This window comes from Neodiprion pinetum, chromosome 1 (genome assembly GCF_021155775.2).
Source record: "Neodiprion pinetum isolate iyNeoPine1 chromosome 1, iyNeoPine1.2, whole genome shotgun sequence".
NCBI classification, from domain to species: domain Eukaryota; kingdom Metazoa; phylum Arthropoda; class Insecta; order Hymenoptera; family Diprionidae; genus Neodiprion; species Neodiprion pinetum.
This window is the reverse complement of record NC_060232.1, coordinates 37,810,160-37,826,058: the sequence shown is the minus strand read 5'-3', so window position 1 is coordinate 37,826,058 and position 15,899 is coordinate 37,810,160. Positions and strand designations below refer to the sequence as shown.

The following is a 15,899-nucleotide window of genomic DNA, read 5'->3' as shown; positions in this document are numbered from 1 at the left end:
TTTTCAACGATTTGAAAACAATTTCAACCCTCAAGCTGCACGCCGGGGTCGAAATGACCCCGCGGCATGTTCACCGTAAATTCCACGTGAAAAACATCAACAATAATATGATTTGATCCAAGATAAACGATGAAATATCGTAAAAATGGTTAATTTATTCAAAAATTCAATTTCACCCACTCAAATAAATGCCTTTTTTGAATTTAATTTTAAATATCTGTATATTCAGAGTTAGTCAATAAATTTTCAGCTAAGAATATTGAAAATTCAGGGAGTTATTCATGATTTTCGAATAGAATCAATGATCCGTTTTCTGGTATTTTTTTTTTTTTTTTTTTCACGTTGAAAATTTCATTTCGCTAAAATAATAACTACATAATTTGCCTTGAAATGCAACAGCTAAAAAATATCCCAAGCTTTCTTTTACAATACCATGATATTTCCTATTCATTCAGAGAGAGAGTGGCGCTAAAAAAAGCACGACAGAAAAAGAGAGCGTCGATTACCGGAACAAGCACTAATACCAATTCCCTATCGGCGTTTCGAAGTTCAGTTCGAATTCCGATCGCGTTGCAAATAGCTCGAATAAAGCACGCAGAGCGGTTAACTTTCACGCAAGCGTCAAATCTGGCCGACAATAGACTGCAGCAGCCGCTGCAAAGTTCCTGGATGAAATGGCGAATTCCCGAGGGACTCGCTTTCCGAGTTGTCGAGAGTGTCGGACGACGAACGTCGAGGGTTCGTATTCACGGAATGATTGATCGGTAACCGGAAGTTGATGGGGATATTTTTGTTGTTAGAGAGAAATAAATTTTTTATCACCTCGCTGACAGGTCGAAGATCGACAGTTTTTCGTTTATTTTAAAACGAGATTACAGACGATGATTTTATTAAAAATTCACCGGCGGAAAATGTCGAAAGTTACGATGATTGTTAGCTCAAGTGTCGATTTTTTACTTCAAATCGCACGACTGTGTTGAAAAAAAATAAATAAATAAAAACAATAGTGGATTTTGTTTGATTTCAATTTTTCGTTCATTCGTTCTATTCCGAAAACTATTTTCGGAAATCCAACTGAGACATTTTCTTTTTAGCAGAATATTTCATTTCTTAATATTCTGTACTGATATCGATTTTTAACGACAGTTATCGATATTGAATCAACGATTGGAGCGAAAGAAAATCTGTTTCCTTGAATTCGCGATGGATATTTTTCTTAAATAAGATAATTGCGTGGCGTGATGAAAAAAATCTAACAAACATCGCCAAGTTTATCGCTGTTTGTTGTAGTTTTAGCATTTCAAGCTTTTCAGGAAAACAATTGAAGCGCAGTTTTTAAATGTACGAAAATCTCGAATCGTGACGACATATGAGAAAAAAAAATATTGAATATCGTCTAAATCTTACAATAAAAAACGTGCAGTGAAAATCTTCGTTTATATCGGTACATTTCCCAGAATTTGACCGCAATTACAAGTTACAAATCGAAGAGGAAAAAGAAAAGGGAGAAGAAGAAGAAGAAGAAAAAAAGGAAACCGCGTTGTTTGAAATTGGATTTTTCTTGTTAAAAGTTATCTTGTTGATTCGCCCGAGTCAAACTTTGATCTCGAAGCAGAAAGAAATGCGAGAAGGAAAAAGCCGCTAGTGATTTTTCGCAACGAAAATAGAAGACGGAATATTTGATCTATCGAATTAGTCATTTGTCCCGAAGTAAATCACCGAGATCACCGATGCCAAGGTAATTTCTTTTCCAACAATACAACGTTTACGCAAGAAAACCTTGAAGGATTATTCCCTCGTCGTTCGTCCTTGCGAGTCTTCTTACAAGCCAAGAGTCGAAATTATTCCCTGCAACAATTTCCGATGAAATTATATTAAACCGTAGAATCTTTTTTCCCATCTCTCTTTTTTCCTTCCCAGCTTTTCGTCAGCTCATATTTCCCGCGTTATCCTCGAAATTGATAACACGGAGCACCGAATTCCGAGAAGCAAATTTTCCTTCCTTACGCACAAACTCCCAAGAAATAAAACTGATATAAAGCCTCCGACCAGCAGCTCGGGAGTTCTTCACGTCGCTGAAATAACTGGCTATGAATTTTTCAAACATACACGGTTATACGTATCCGCATAAACGTCTGAAAACACGTGTATAACGATACCGATTTATATTAATCGACAGATGTATTACAATTTAAAAATTAATTCAGATAATTTTCCTCGATTTATTGGCTTTAATTATTACTATCTTCGTTACTGTTTTGGCTTTCTTTTTTTTGTTTATTTTCTCGTTTTTTCCGCAGATTGCGAACAAATTGATAACTCGGAGGGCCGAATACTGGTCGAAAAGTGAAAATCCACGCCGCGCGTTCGTCGAGTTACAAGCAGCGAGGAGCTTTATAGTTTTGATATTTTTAAACGACCGTGCGAAGTGCAAGTCGTGTGTCCGTCCGAACACCCGCAATATATGTATTATCCTCGTCTCTCCGATTCTCCGTTATATCTACGCTAACTACACTTACACCACGAATAGAAACGGCCGCTGATCTTGACACCGATTGCATCTCCGCAACGTTATTTACCGCGACTCGACGGCCGAGTCACGAGCAAAGACTTCAAATCCGAGCGAATTCACTTTCCTTTTACCGAATTTCAATCTCCTCCTGTTTTATTTGTCTATTTTCTTTTTCTTCTTTTTTTTTTTTTTTTTTGCTTCGACAAGGACGGAAATAAAATCACGAAGTTATTTCTGTGCCAGAGTTGGGAATTTTTTTATTTTTTTTCAGTATGCAGACGCCAATCGGGATAAAATGAGAGAAGGAATCGGGGAGGGAGAGAGAGAGAGAGAGAGAGTAGAGAAAGAAGAAGAACAGATATCAGAGATGAAAGGCCGGAGCTAGAAATAACGGGAACGCGGTTATAATATCTATTCGTGATCAAGAGGGTTGTAAAAAGCTGGAACGCAAATAAAATCCGTAGCACGGCATGGCTTTCGGCTATAATCGTATTGATCACTCCCTCTTTCCCAACGTTCAAGTTCAGACGGCCAATAATTCGTTCGTTCCAAGTTTTAACGAGAATATCCTTGGCGAATGGCCCTTAACAGCATTTCAGGGTCGTGGAAAGCTATTTAACCGGACAACGAGTGATTGCATAACGTCGTCTGGGACAAATTACTAAACATCATGACAGAATTGTTTCTCCGTTCCTCCGATATCATTATTATTATTATTGTTGTTGTTGTCGTTGAATTTTGGTAGAAAAAAAACATGTTACAGATCTCAAGAAAAATTATATGTACGGTATAATTTTTACTATGAATTCGACTAGTTGTAGAATTTTTTTTTTTGACAAACACTTTTGAGTCATAGTGGTGAGCATTCTCAACACCTATTTTGAATCGATATTTTGTGTATCTGGAGAACTTTGGAAACATATTTCTTTGCGGTTTTTCGCTATTTCTTATAGTGTGATAATAGGTTTTTAATATTCAAGAGTAATTACTGCGATGTAATGTAAATTATTATTGATGGAATAAAATTGATTGAAAAAGATCGTGAAAATTGAAGGAATAATTCATTTTCGAAAAAGTTATCCCTCTACACGTGTACGTGTTTTACATGAATTATGAGTTTTCGGGGTCGCTGATTGCGAATCTGAAATCTAATTTTAAACAGTCAGGATGGCAGATCCGATATGGCGGGCGAAAATTTTAAATTCAATCGAATCTGGAGAAAAAACTCCGTCAGGGGTTCTCGGGATCGTCTATTATGAATCTGAAATCAGATTTTGAAAATTCAGAAATCCAATAAGCGACCTCGAAAATCCCTGCATAGAGTTTTTTGACCGAATTCGATGAAATTTAAAACTTACGTCCACCATATCGGATCCATCATCTTGAATTTTTGAAATTTGATTTCAGATTTGTAATCAGCGTCTTGCTACAAAAATTGACTCAGCACAATAACGTTTTGAAAACGTTAACGTACTTTTTTGCAAACATCGGACAAATCCCTTCAACTATACACGTTTTCAATTAATTTCTCCACGATTCGTCAATTGTTCGAGAACGCGGGCTGTTACTGTCAAAGAAAAATTGAAATTTTCATAACTTTGTACAGATGGAAAAAAATGGGGCTTAAAATTCATCAGCGCAAATTCCGGGCTCAAAACAAAGGGTACAACCTTATTACAATTTGCAATATTGTATATTGTATACGTTATTGTATTACGTATATATATATATGTATACGTAGTCTCTCATTCTCAACAGCGGGGAGAGGAAAACATCAAAGGCCAATGAATCGTGCACGCCGAGCGATTCAGTTTTAATGAGAATTCCTCATCATCCTGCATCCTAGCATCTTCAACTAACCTCTTCGCTCGATTTCTCCTTGACCTGATTGTTCCCGAAGCTAATCGCGGCATAAATTTCGCGTCGACTATATATATATATATATATATATATATATATATATATATATTTCCTTTCCTCATTTTTCGCCCTATTGTATATGATATAACGTGTCATTAGCATGAAAACCTCTTGAAAAGCCATATCGAAACGCAACGAGAAACATTCCTTTTCATAATTTTCTTTACAGGACGTAGGAAGATCGGGAAATATTCTGTTATTGATACCTGCTTGACGAATGAAAAGCAAACATTATTCAAACTGTCAATATCAAACGTGTATTTTAATTAAAAAATAACCTGAAAGGAATTTTCCGATAGTGTCAAAGAGAACAACAGCAGGACTGAGCTTGAAAAAAATAGTTCATTTTTACTATTTCGATTTCTTTGGTCCCAACGCGTAATTTTCTTAAATCGTAAAAACTGTTACATGCGGATGCGGCATAAAAATATGTCGATGTTCCGTTAAAAATTTAGCCACTTAACATCGCGCTCCCTGAGTACGTTAAACACATAAACACACGTTGTATGTTAAACACATCCGTGCTAACCAAAATCTGGGTAATTACAATAGGACTAAAGATCCTTGTTAAATTTTGCAGAAATTTGCGTTTATTGTCGAAGTTTTCCCGCCTGTGTATTACACGCGATGTAGGGAAGCGAAACTGGGATCAAAGCCTGGCAATTTGCGCTGCTATTGTTGTTGTTGTTGTTGTTGGTTCCGTTGAAACTTAATTGAATCGATAATCAAGGCGTTCGTCACGGCCATTGCGTTGTAATCAGTTGACTACCGAAAGTTTGCATCGCGCGGCTGAGTAAAATTGAAGAAGAGAAAAGAAGAAGGATCGAAATTACGATCATCATTTTTATCTTATCCTGAGATATACTAAAAATTTTGGAAACGTAACTTTCGGAGATCCGTGATCGAACCTCGTGAAAAAAACTTCGGAGACAGAGCGAAACTCGGTTGAACAGATCAAACGAGACTCTGCGTAAAAATTCGAATCCCACATCTGTCACCGAAATTCTCGGGGTTTTCATCTCTCGCCCGGGGTTCCATTCGGATGCGAACAAATTTCGTACGTATGTATAATACAAGATAGACGCGAAGAGGGACGGGGAAAATATGGAAAGTGAAAAGCCGAGTTCTGACATGCGCCTGTCTTATGGTGATGATATGCTAACAAGGCGAAATTTTCTCACAGCATGTACACGTGTAGGAATTCTTTCAACGGGCGATCAAATGCTCCGAAATTGCATTGAATATTTATATTTCATTTTTCTTTTCTTTTTTTTTTTTTTTGTCATCCGCGTCCCTGCAATTACCGTTTCCAAAGTGTATACTCGTATAACGTAAGAAAAAAAGACAGATACGCTGAGAAAAAAATCATTTCTTACAGTAACTAGAAAAAAATCTGTAAAGCAGGTATCGTTAAAAAAATTGTTTCAATATTTTTGGAATTACGAAAAACGAGGTAGGCGATCTTTTTTTGGTTTACTCTACTTATTTTTATCCAAACAAGGCTTTAACGTCAATTTATTCTTGCACAAGCGTTAAATTTCTCTCGGTGTAATTGAAAAAAAAAAAAAAAGATCATTCGAGTGTGAACGAATAGGAGAAATAATTTCTTCTTCTTCTTCTTCTTCTTCTTCTTCTTCTCGAGAGAGAGAGATGCTGGATATATGAATTCTGAGAGAGGTGTTATGGGAATTATAATATGCTCCGACCGTAACCGAAGACATTCCGGAAAGTTAATTTCACGGAGAGAAGATCATTAACGGCAGGAGAATACCTTCGGCGATAAATCTGTCTCGGGGGATTATAAACCGGAAGTTTTATTTACTAAAACCGTTTCTTTCACACAAATTTCGTCATCAAGTTTGAGTCCTCGGCGATAGCGAAAACCTCATTTTTCTTCTGTTTTTTTAAATCTCTTCGTCTACTTTTTCTTTTTATTTCTACCGACGTTCTTGTTTTGACGTTCCAGTTATTCTCGCTTGCGGAAAGACGTTTACACGTATATAAGCACGCATAGAAACGAGGCTTCTTACCAGCAGATTTCGAAAGTTTATTTTAAAACATATAATAAAATACCGACCTCTCGATATTCGACGAATATTCGGGAACGTGTGAGGAAAACGGAAAAATGAGATAAAATAACGTGTAAAGAAAAGTCTGTCTAATTTCTAAATAAGCTTCGTACTTCGGAGGAGCTCGGAATGAGATGAGTGACGTAATATCGTTATGTACTTTTGTACGATTCTCCAGAGGGATGAATTATAGAGAATTTCGGAGTACCGTGGGACGATGGATATGTATGTATACTACGGTACGAAAATATGTCGGAAATGCAGGAACAACGTTCAAGGATGTCTTCGCTACCCGATAAATCAACATTCTGCCCACCGTATTTTATTCATTCAAGCCTCGTAAGTAGCGCCTCGTTATATTTCAAACCCGGATCGCGAGTCTTCTTCACTTTCGTTATTTTCAAAAGAAGAGATACTCGCTTCGATTTCTTTGCCGCAGTGGCTTTACAAGTTGTATTGATAAATCGGAATCCAGCGCGTGTGTATTTTTTTGATTTTTTACATTTTTTCAAAACGAACTTTTAACGAACCCCCAGAATTCCCCTCGAGTACATAATGTCCTACAGGGTTCTGCAGGGTCTAATTTTCTTCGTTTTTTTAATAAACAATCACGCAGGCGAAAAAACTTGTTTAGTAAGTTCGAAGAAAAATTTAATCACGGTCGATGTCTCGAGTCAAAAACGTGAGATGTTGTCTCTCGAGGTGGGAAATTTAAATTGTTTTTCACCCCCCCCGAAGGACCGCAAGACGCGTAACACCGATAATAATTACACATGCATGTTATTCAGAAGCGATTGAAATTCTCCGGTTATAATCGATTGAAATATTCTAAGAGAAAGAGCGAAAGCCAACGCGGGAGAATATTGAAATATAAACTGATTTAACGAAACGATTTAAAATTGGTGTATAAAATTGCGTAAGAATATCGACGAAGGAAACGACGGAAGTAAATGAAAAGATCGCGAATCGAGGGTGGAATACGTATAAGTTTGGTATTTGAATGGCAAATTCCTTTCCGGCACCCTTCGACAATTACCAAGTCAATATTTAAACACCGCTGTAACGTACCGAGTTAAGTAGACGCTATAACCGAGTTATCGTTGCATTACGCATGTATGCCTGCATGTATATTACATGTGTCTGTAATACGAGCTCCAGGTTTACTTAAGAAACATTCGTCGATTTTCTCCAACTGTGTAAGCCTTGAATAAAACCTTGCGAAGAAAATAAAAAGAAAAGAAAAAAAAAAAATAGCAAAGCTCCGGTTTTACAACGATATCGACATCGGACGATCGATTTCAACCGAGTAGGTATTATTGAATAAAAAATTGCGCTCGCACAAAATTTCACATACCTCAAAAGGAATTCGATCCTTCAAAGCGATGAAATAAAAAACCGGATTGAATTTAAATCGTTGAACGCGAATTAAATTTCGCTCTCAATTGCGTCGACGGTAATTTTCCGAGGGAAACTTGCAAGGGGTGGGGGGGGGGGGGATCTCGTCAAGTTAGCAGATTTTTCATTTTTTTTTCCTCCTCTTATCTTTGTTTACAACGGGATTGAAAAGACGGAGAATAATGTCTCTGTGAAAGAGAGAGTGGGTGTATCAATGCTGCGGCTTAAATACGTATATGTTATACGCAGAGAATGTTGCGGGGAAATAAGTGAGGGAAGAAGGTGTAAGAAGGGAAAGTCTAATTAAGCAGCTACTTCAACAAGCAATGAACCAACTCAATCCCCTGAATGAAACTCCTCTTGCTGTATGCGTATAATTCTCGACGAAGTATCTCTCGAAGGACTCGAAGCCCTGTAGCGACTGATAAGGGACGCGGAATGCGAGAGTTCGGTGAATTAAAAAGGGAGAGTGAGAGAGAGAGAGAGAGAGAGAGAGAGAGAGAGAGAGAGAGAGAGAGAGAGAAGAGAGAGAGAGAGAGTGTCGAGGAAGTTGTCGGTTTTTTCCTTTTATTTTTTCTTTTTTTTTTCTCTTCCTTCGCCGCTTTCTTCGTCACTCTTATCGCCCTGCCTTGGCAAGAAATTTTATCATTACTCTTTTTTTTTTTTTTTTTTTTTTGTGCTCTCCTACCTCGGAGTAAAATAATAATGAAAATAATACTAATAATAATAATGATAACGATAATGATAATAATAACAAACTTATTCACGCCGAGGACGAAAACTTGTTAATGAAATTTCGAGGAATCGTTCTTGTCGGAATATCCCGAATTGGATTTTTATTTTTTTTTTTTTTATTCATCTCTCCGTTCGTGCAACGTTCGCGAATTGAGAATTGCCGCTGCACGAACTCGTTATAATTGCAACTGCGATACGCAGTACGGGAAAAAACTTGGTACTCGGTAATCCTTTGAAGGGCTTTTAAACCTTGCGGCTTTTGATAAAATCATTTTCACGTAATATCACGTAGCAGTAAAAGCAGCAGCAGCTGACAAACGGCAAAAGAATTTTCACCATAATTTATTATAGAGCTATCTACTACGAGCGTAATGCGATTCGGTTTGTGCAAGCGACGCTCAATTTGTGGTATAATAATATTACGAGTAGATCATACGGTCGATAAAACGAACGGCGGATAAATTAGTTCCGGAAGAAAATCAAATTACAAATGATTTTCACTACGTGATGAATTTTTGTCTCGAAAATCGCCGTCAGCCAATTGCATTGGCAGGTGATTTTTGTCCGGATGATATTGTCTTGGCCGCGGATCAACCCGCCGATAAGAAAATTGTTCAATTTAGTTATCGGCTTCTCGTGATCCTCCGGGATATTTCAGTTAAACGGTTATAAACGGCGGATCAGATCTGCCAGCCAGATCTATCGGAGGATAGAAAAGCTTTGGCGTACGAAGAGACGTTATTTACTTACTTAATAATATCAGAAAAGCTCCGATTGGTTGGACTCGACGCGGATCGTCGTCGACTTTTTTAATTCCGTTGCAAATCTTCCAAACATTCGATCGAGCGACGCGCATTGCTTTTCTATAGTACACCCACCTACGCTTCGAGTGAAATCAATTACACTGGTTCAGAGGTTCAAATAGACTCTTGTACCGATTTTTCTATTCAAAACTAGTAACTCCTCCGCGGAATTTCCAGGCTTTCGAATCTTTCTCGGAGCGTATTTCCGGAAGCAGACGACCATAAACGGAATATACCGTTTGAAATTTGGGCGATAAAGGATATGCAACCTCCCGCAGCCCGCAGCCGAACATAAATCGACTCGATAACCGTAGCGTTAGTCATTGGCTTTGAAACTCGAAGAGTAAATCTCTGGCTGACATACACCGCGATATACATCCAGGTGTGTCGGTGATTCGAGGTAGAAACAGTAGAAACCTGCAAGCGTGTAACTCATACCGTCTGTTTCAGTTAGCGTTGCCTCCTGCAAACCTGATAGTTAGTTGATACTCGCAGCTGCGCTTGTAATCTATACGTATAGATATACGTTTTATTGACCGATCGTCGTTAAACTTAACCGGTTCATTTTAACCCCGGGCTGATCTAACGTCCCCCGATTTTACAACGTCGTTGTTTCAAACGGTGATCTCTGCCAGGCAATCTGCAGTGATTGCTTGCATAACGATGTACGTACGATGAGCGATAAATTTAATGATTACTATAAATACCTACTCATATCGCATCGTAATGAAATCAATAAAAAAAATATCAACTTTTGGCCAATTAAACAATTCAAACAATTCCAGAAAGAAGGAATTTCATTGACAGTTGAAAATTTATGTAAATAAATAATTCGTTCGTTCGATCCATCCATGTTCTTAGTTGGATAAAATTCTTGCAAGTTTTCCTCCAAGGGTGTATCAAACGTAGATACTGGAGTTCGGTCAGAGAGCTTTGAAGGCAATAATATGATACAGCGATGATTTCAAAATGCAACTGGAGTTAATCGAGTTTCGTTCGGTTGAAACGATATTCCCTTTACGCGGTAAACCAATTTAAAAAACCATGCATTTCAACCAGAATAACACAATTTATATCGACGATTTTAAAGAGACCTCATAAATCTACAAAAGTTGAATTTTGCGTAACGCCGAAGTATTTTTCACTGCAACGTATAATTCGCAATGATTTCGCTAATGTACTTTATTTTATTTTTTTTTTTTTTGAGACACCAAATAGAAAACATAAATTTGTCGACTTGTAGATAATTTGTTTACGATCAAAGTGAGCTCTTACAGTTAATTAAAATCGTTGAAACGATGCGATTTTTTCATTTCACAAATGATTCGACACTGCTATCGCAGCTGAAGTTTATAGTTTGAGAAAATAACTTCCGTTCCACGGGAATGTCGTTTCAATGAAATTCAGTCGCATTACCAAGCCTCGGTTTCACGATATTTCCGCCACCGCGGTTCTTCGACTGAAACTGAATCAAGCATTCGGTAGACCCTTGAAGGCTGAAAAAATTTTTTGAAAAAACGAAAGGGGTAAATCGACTCACCGAAAGAGATGAGCCCGCTGTTCAGCATCGAGAGTTTAATCTGACTCGGTATCGAGGCCAGACTGTGTGCCGGATTCATGTGACGTTTTCTCGGTGGTTTTTCGGGGGCGCGAGGAGCACTTCGACTCCTGTGATGATTCTGGTGTTTTCTGTGAGATTGAGAAGCTCCGGCCGTCGAAGTCGCCCCGGTTCTATCGGATCCGATGCTGCTCAGGGCCAAACCGCCCCCGGTCGACTGAGTGCGGAGGGACGACATCCTGAAGCAGAGGAAGAAGAAGAAAAAGATGAACAGTGTACAAAAATAACAGATTTTCTATTAGATCCGTCATTTTTTAACGATTTTTTCTACTACGATCGATTATTTTTCAAACTCGAGCAGCGCTGAGAAAAATTTCATTTGTTACAACGAAGGAGAAAAAGAAAGGAAGAGGTTCGAACTAAAGAAGGAGCGGATATTGTATCGCGAAGATGCGAACGGAGCGAATATTCCTGACGCGTTTACCCCGAACCCACGAAGCTCGGCGATAATTAATTAAATTATTATGCGCGTCGCGTAAAACGTTATTCAGCTTTACCGCCAATTTTTCACCTCGAATGATTTATTGCTCTTAGTAGGTACTTCGTATAACTCGCGACGTTTGTTTGTCTTCCATTTTTATACACCAAAGAGAATTTATTATTCTGCCTCTAACTCGTCATTATAAACTTCGGGGTGTCAATTTTTTTTTAAACCCCGAAGGACCTGAATAAAGAGACACGTGTCTCACCGTTGTTTGGCTAAATAGAATTGTAAAAAAAGTATATACACATATATATATATGTATATATTTTTCAATGACGTTTTGACTATTCCTTTCAACAAGAAATGTATCTTGAACGAAATCTGTATTATGTAATACAGAAATATGTTGAAATGAGTTTTTTTTTTTTTTTTATTATTTATGATCATTGGTTTTGTTGTTATTTTTTACCTACGTTGTGACGAATTTAATGAAAATTCGCGAGTGTTTATCAGACGCGGGTAAATCAGGGTGTTGATATTTAGTTATGTAACTCGAAAACTTGACCAAGTGTGCATGTTCGGATTCGGTTAAACTGATCATGATTCGGGTCAAGTTTTAATGAATTAAGCAAGGTTAGTAACGGCCCTCGAAACCCTTTGACCGCAATCCCAACTGTCAAATAATGTATTATATATACATGTGTATAATAACAAGCCAAGGTCCGATCGTATATACGTTACATTACAGGCGTAAGTAACAATGAAAAAATATATTGCAGGTTGAATCGATTCATCGACGAAGGAGAAATTTTGGAGGTTTAATTTTTTTGTCAAAATATCGTGTAAATAAAATTCGCTTCTCGTAGCTTTTACATCCGATTTGTGATCGAATTAATCTATGCAATATCTAAGATCATTTTCAATTATTTTATGACAAATATTTCAAGCTACAGTGATTTTAAATAATTACTGAGCCTCGAAAATAATGTCGATAGAAATTTTTAAGCCAAATGAAACGGAGGTCGGCGAAAAAATTTATTCACAACGAACGCGATCGATCGGCGTTTCGAAATACCTAATTATCGATTTTCAGCTCAATCGAGCGAATGACGTCGATGGAAAAACCGTATAATTAAAATTCCTGCCGAATTTTAAATCTATTAATTATTCAAAACCGAAGTTAATTGAAATTTTTACGGATTACGAAGTGAGGAACCCGTTAATCAACGATACTGTGATTATTTAAATCACCAAGGGGAAATCGGTGAAAAGAATAAGCCTGCTAGTTGCGAATCGGTAACGAAGGAAATTACCAATATCAGAAACTCAGTTTCGCGAGAAAAAACTGACTCCCAGCTGGCTCTGAGCAAAGTCTCGACAATTGTTTCGTTATATGCTCCACATTTGTCTATAGCAGTACAGAAATTGCGTACAGTCAGGTAAAAAACTTGTTTTGAATCAAAAACGTGATGGAACAGATTGCTTTGAATTACGGTGTCACTAAATTGAATCTAGTTCCTTCATCGAATTGATAAGGTAGAAAAAAAGGTTAAAACACTCAACCTAAACTACACAAACATCCCGTTAATTTAACCATAAAATGTTATTTTTCCAACAAAGTTAATAACAGAGTATTTATAATACGGTTGAAGTTCAGTGTTTAAACTTCTCTTCCTCGGTCACATCGAGTCTCTTTTAATCAGATTTAGTTAACTTGATCGGCTTTAATTGCACCCTTTTAATTTTTCCTTCGTTATGTTTTTGTTGCAAAAAATTTTCCAAGTGATTTCCTGTTTTTTGACTCGGCTTTTGATTGATTTTGTTTAATAAACAGAATACATGAAAAGTGAACGTTGTAAACGGGGAGAAAAATATATAGAGAATTGAAAAAGCTGAACAACTTGCTCCGCGAAGAAAATAAGTGGCGGAAAACCGCGGCGCAGGTATAAATGGAAAAAAAACAAAATACGGGTACAAACAGGTAAAAACGAGAGAGGAAAAGAACCGGGCAGGTTTGTTATACTTGGCCAGCGGCACCGATAACGAGAGTGAAAACCAAATTACATAGGCACATATGTTTATATATATACATGTATATATGCATGTATATCCGATGCCCGGGCATGTCCGCACTTTACGTAATTTTTTTTCTCGGTCTGTAAATTTAACCGGCGGCGGAAAAAGGTAGGGTGGCGTTAAAAAAAAAAAAACGCAGAAAACAAATTAAAACGGAGAAATAGCAGGGTTGGAAGTAAACGAGAAAAGGCAAGGATTAAGAAATCGAAATATGCCATTTGAGTCGATTTCGATCCCGATTTTCGAAATGACTGTAATGTGAAAAAAAAAAGTACACATAAGAATAAACAAAAAAGATTACAATAATCGGCAGCGACTTCTAAATATTTTCCTACCTCGTCTAGGTTTTATGACATTTTTGTTCAGAGGCACAATAAAAAAAAAAAAGAAAAAGTTCAATAAATCTTCGATATACGTGTACTAATTCAAATGTATAAAAGGCTCAGTTTGTTTGTTACCGATAAAAACGCAAGAAGAAGCGGACCGATTTACATCAAACATGCAGCAATGTCTTCCCTTACGTCTTCGGGAATGACAGAGGCTGTATAAGTTATCGAAAAGAACGGTTTACGTGGGTGGAAGATTATTGAAAATATGATAAATGCGTGAAGACTTTGGATGCGGACTGTACACCTCTAGGCTTGGTATTATTATAAATTACACGGGAATATGTGTACGTATATAGTATAGGTTCGATTCATTTTGCACTGCAGTTTCTACGAGCTGACCGGATCGGTTCACATTTGTTAGCAGTTGGGTGAAAAAGCGCTTTAATTATTGAGCGCAAGCTCATATTGCGCGTACCTTGTGAAACATAAAACATGCGAGCTGCCCGGTGGAAAAGAGCGTTGTTGGAAAAAAAAAAAAAACAAAAAAAAGAAGAACAACAACGTGCCGAAAGGATTTATTATTTCGACAAATCGTAAGTGTATATACAATTTATATAATTATCTGATTTCGAGAGTTTATGTATACCTATATTTCTTTTATCGTTTTCACGGTTGTCGGATAATTTCCAACGACTTTCGAATACTTGAATTAATTTCGCAAGACATTTTATAATATATGTATATATATACAAAGACTTGCGAAAACTTTAAACCCTTTCAGGAGTGATTAGCTGATACCTTGGAAAACCACTTTTTCATCCCTCGATACATATTCATAACACGAATTATTACCTCTACCCTGAGACAAAAAAAAAAAAAAAATGAAAAACAAAAAATTTTTCCTCCAACAAAGTATTCAAAATATGCGAGTAATTTTTTTTTACCGAGGGAACGAAAATTTCACAGGGATTGGGGAAGTTTTTTATTTTTTACTTTTCGTTCTATTTACCGTCAGCCAAATATTAGTGTAGTTAAAATATCGGAGTAATGTCAAGACGGTATAAAAACGATCGAAAATTCAGAGGGCCTATAATTTCTGCAATTAAGCTGGCCAGTAAAAAGCAAAGGAGTGAGCGGAGGAATTGAATTAAGAGAGAAATGAAAATGTAAAAAAATCGCTAGGGTGGGAAAAATTGACAATAAATTATCTACTCAGAAAAAAAAAAAGAAAAATAATAATGACTGGTCACTTTCTTTTGGAAAATTACTCACTTTTGTCTAATACAGGGTTAAATTTGTTTTTTTTTCATTATTTGCATGTTTATGAGAAATCTTGTTGCATAATAGTGTTCGTGTAACCTAGATGGTGGCTTTCGAATTTCGACGACAATAATTATCGCCATTCACTCGCTTGCTTCGAGCTCGGGAAAATAACAACAATCTGTTTTGTGACGACAAGGGGTGCGCATTGTGTCTTACACTATCTTTTCCCCTTTGTTGAAACACAATGCCTAATGCGCATGGGGTGGGGAATAATCCAAATTATAGTCGTCGGCCCGGTTACGCAAGCTCAAGTTTTATAAATTAGGAAACAAGGGTGAAAATATTTTTTGAGCTGATTTTTTTTTTTTTTTTTTTCTCGAGTATCACGAAACATTCATGTTTCATTTTTGTCTGTTTATTTTTATTACGCTGGTGAGGTTCAAGTTTTAATTTTTTCAATATGATTGCACTGACGCCGACGTATCGATCAACAAATAGCGATATTTGTGATTGATTGTTTGAAAAAAAATAAAACAATAAGTTTCAGTGAACTTGCAATGAATGGTTTTTCTGAATAAAATTCTACGCGATGTTCCTTGAAAGAAAATCGAACTTTTCTAAGCGATTTTTGAAAAAATTAAAAACGATCTTAAACGAAAAGATTGATATCTGTAAAGCTGGTGTTTAAAATTTTTATCATTTTTTGTTGGTGGACGCTTATCTTACAGTGAAATCAACAAAAAGTATCGATTTTC

At 36.9% G+C, this 15,899-nt stretch overlaps 1 protein-coding gene across 9 annotated transcripts in view; it reads right to left on the bottom strand.

Moving 5' to 3' along the window:
- Ptp36E (protein tyrosine phosphatase 36E) overlaps positions 1 to 15,899 on the bottom strand; it is a 103,750-nt gene that overhangs the window by 75,500 nt on the left and 12,351 nt on the right. For all 9 annotated transcript variants that reach the window (XM_046613304.2, XM_069138094.1, XM_046613352.2 and 6 more), the window contains one exon: positions 10,975 to 11,231. In XM_046613304.2, the coding sequence (XP_046469260.1) occupies positions 10,975 to 11,230 (256 nt within the window). In that variant the 5' untranslated portion in view covers position 11,231. The remainder of the gene's footprint in view (positions 1 to 10,974; positions 11,232 to 15,899) is intronic.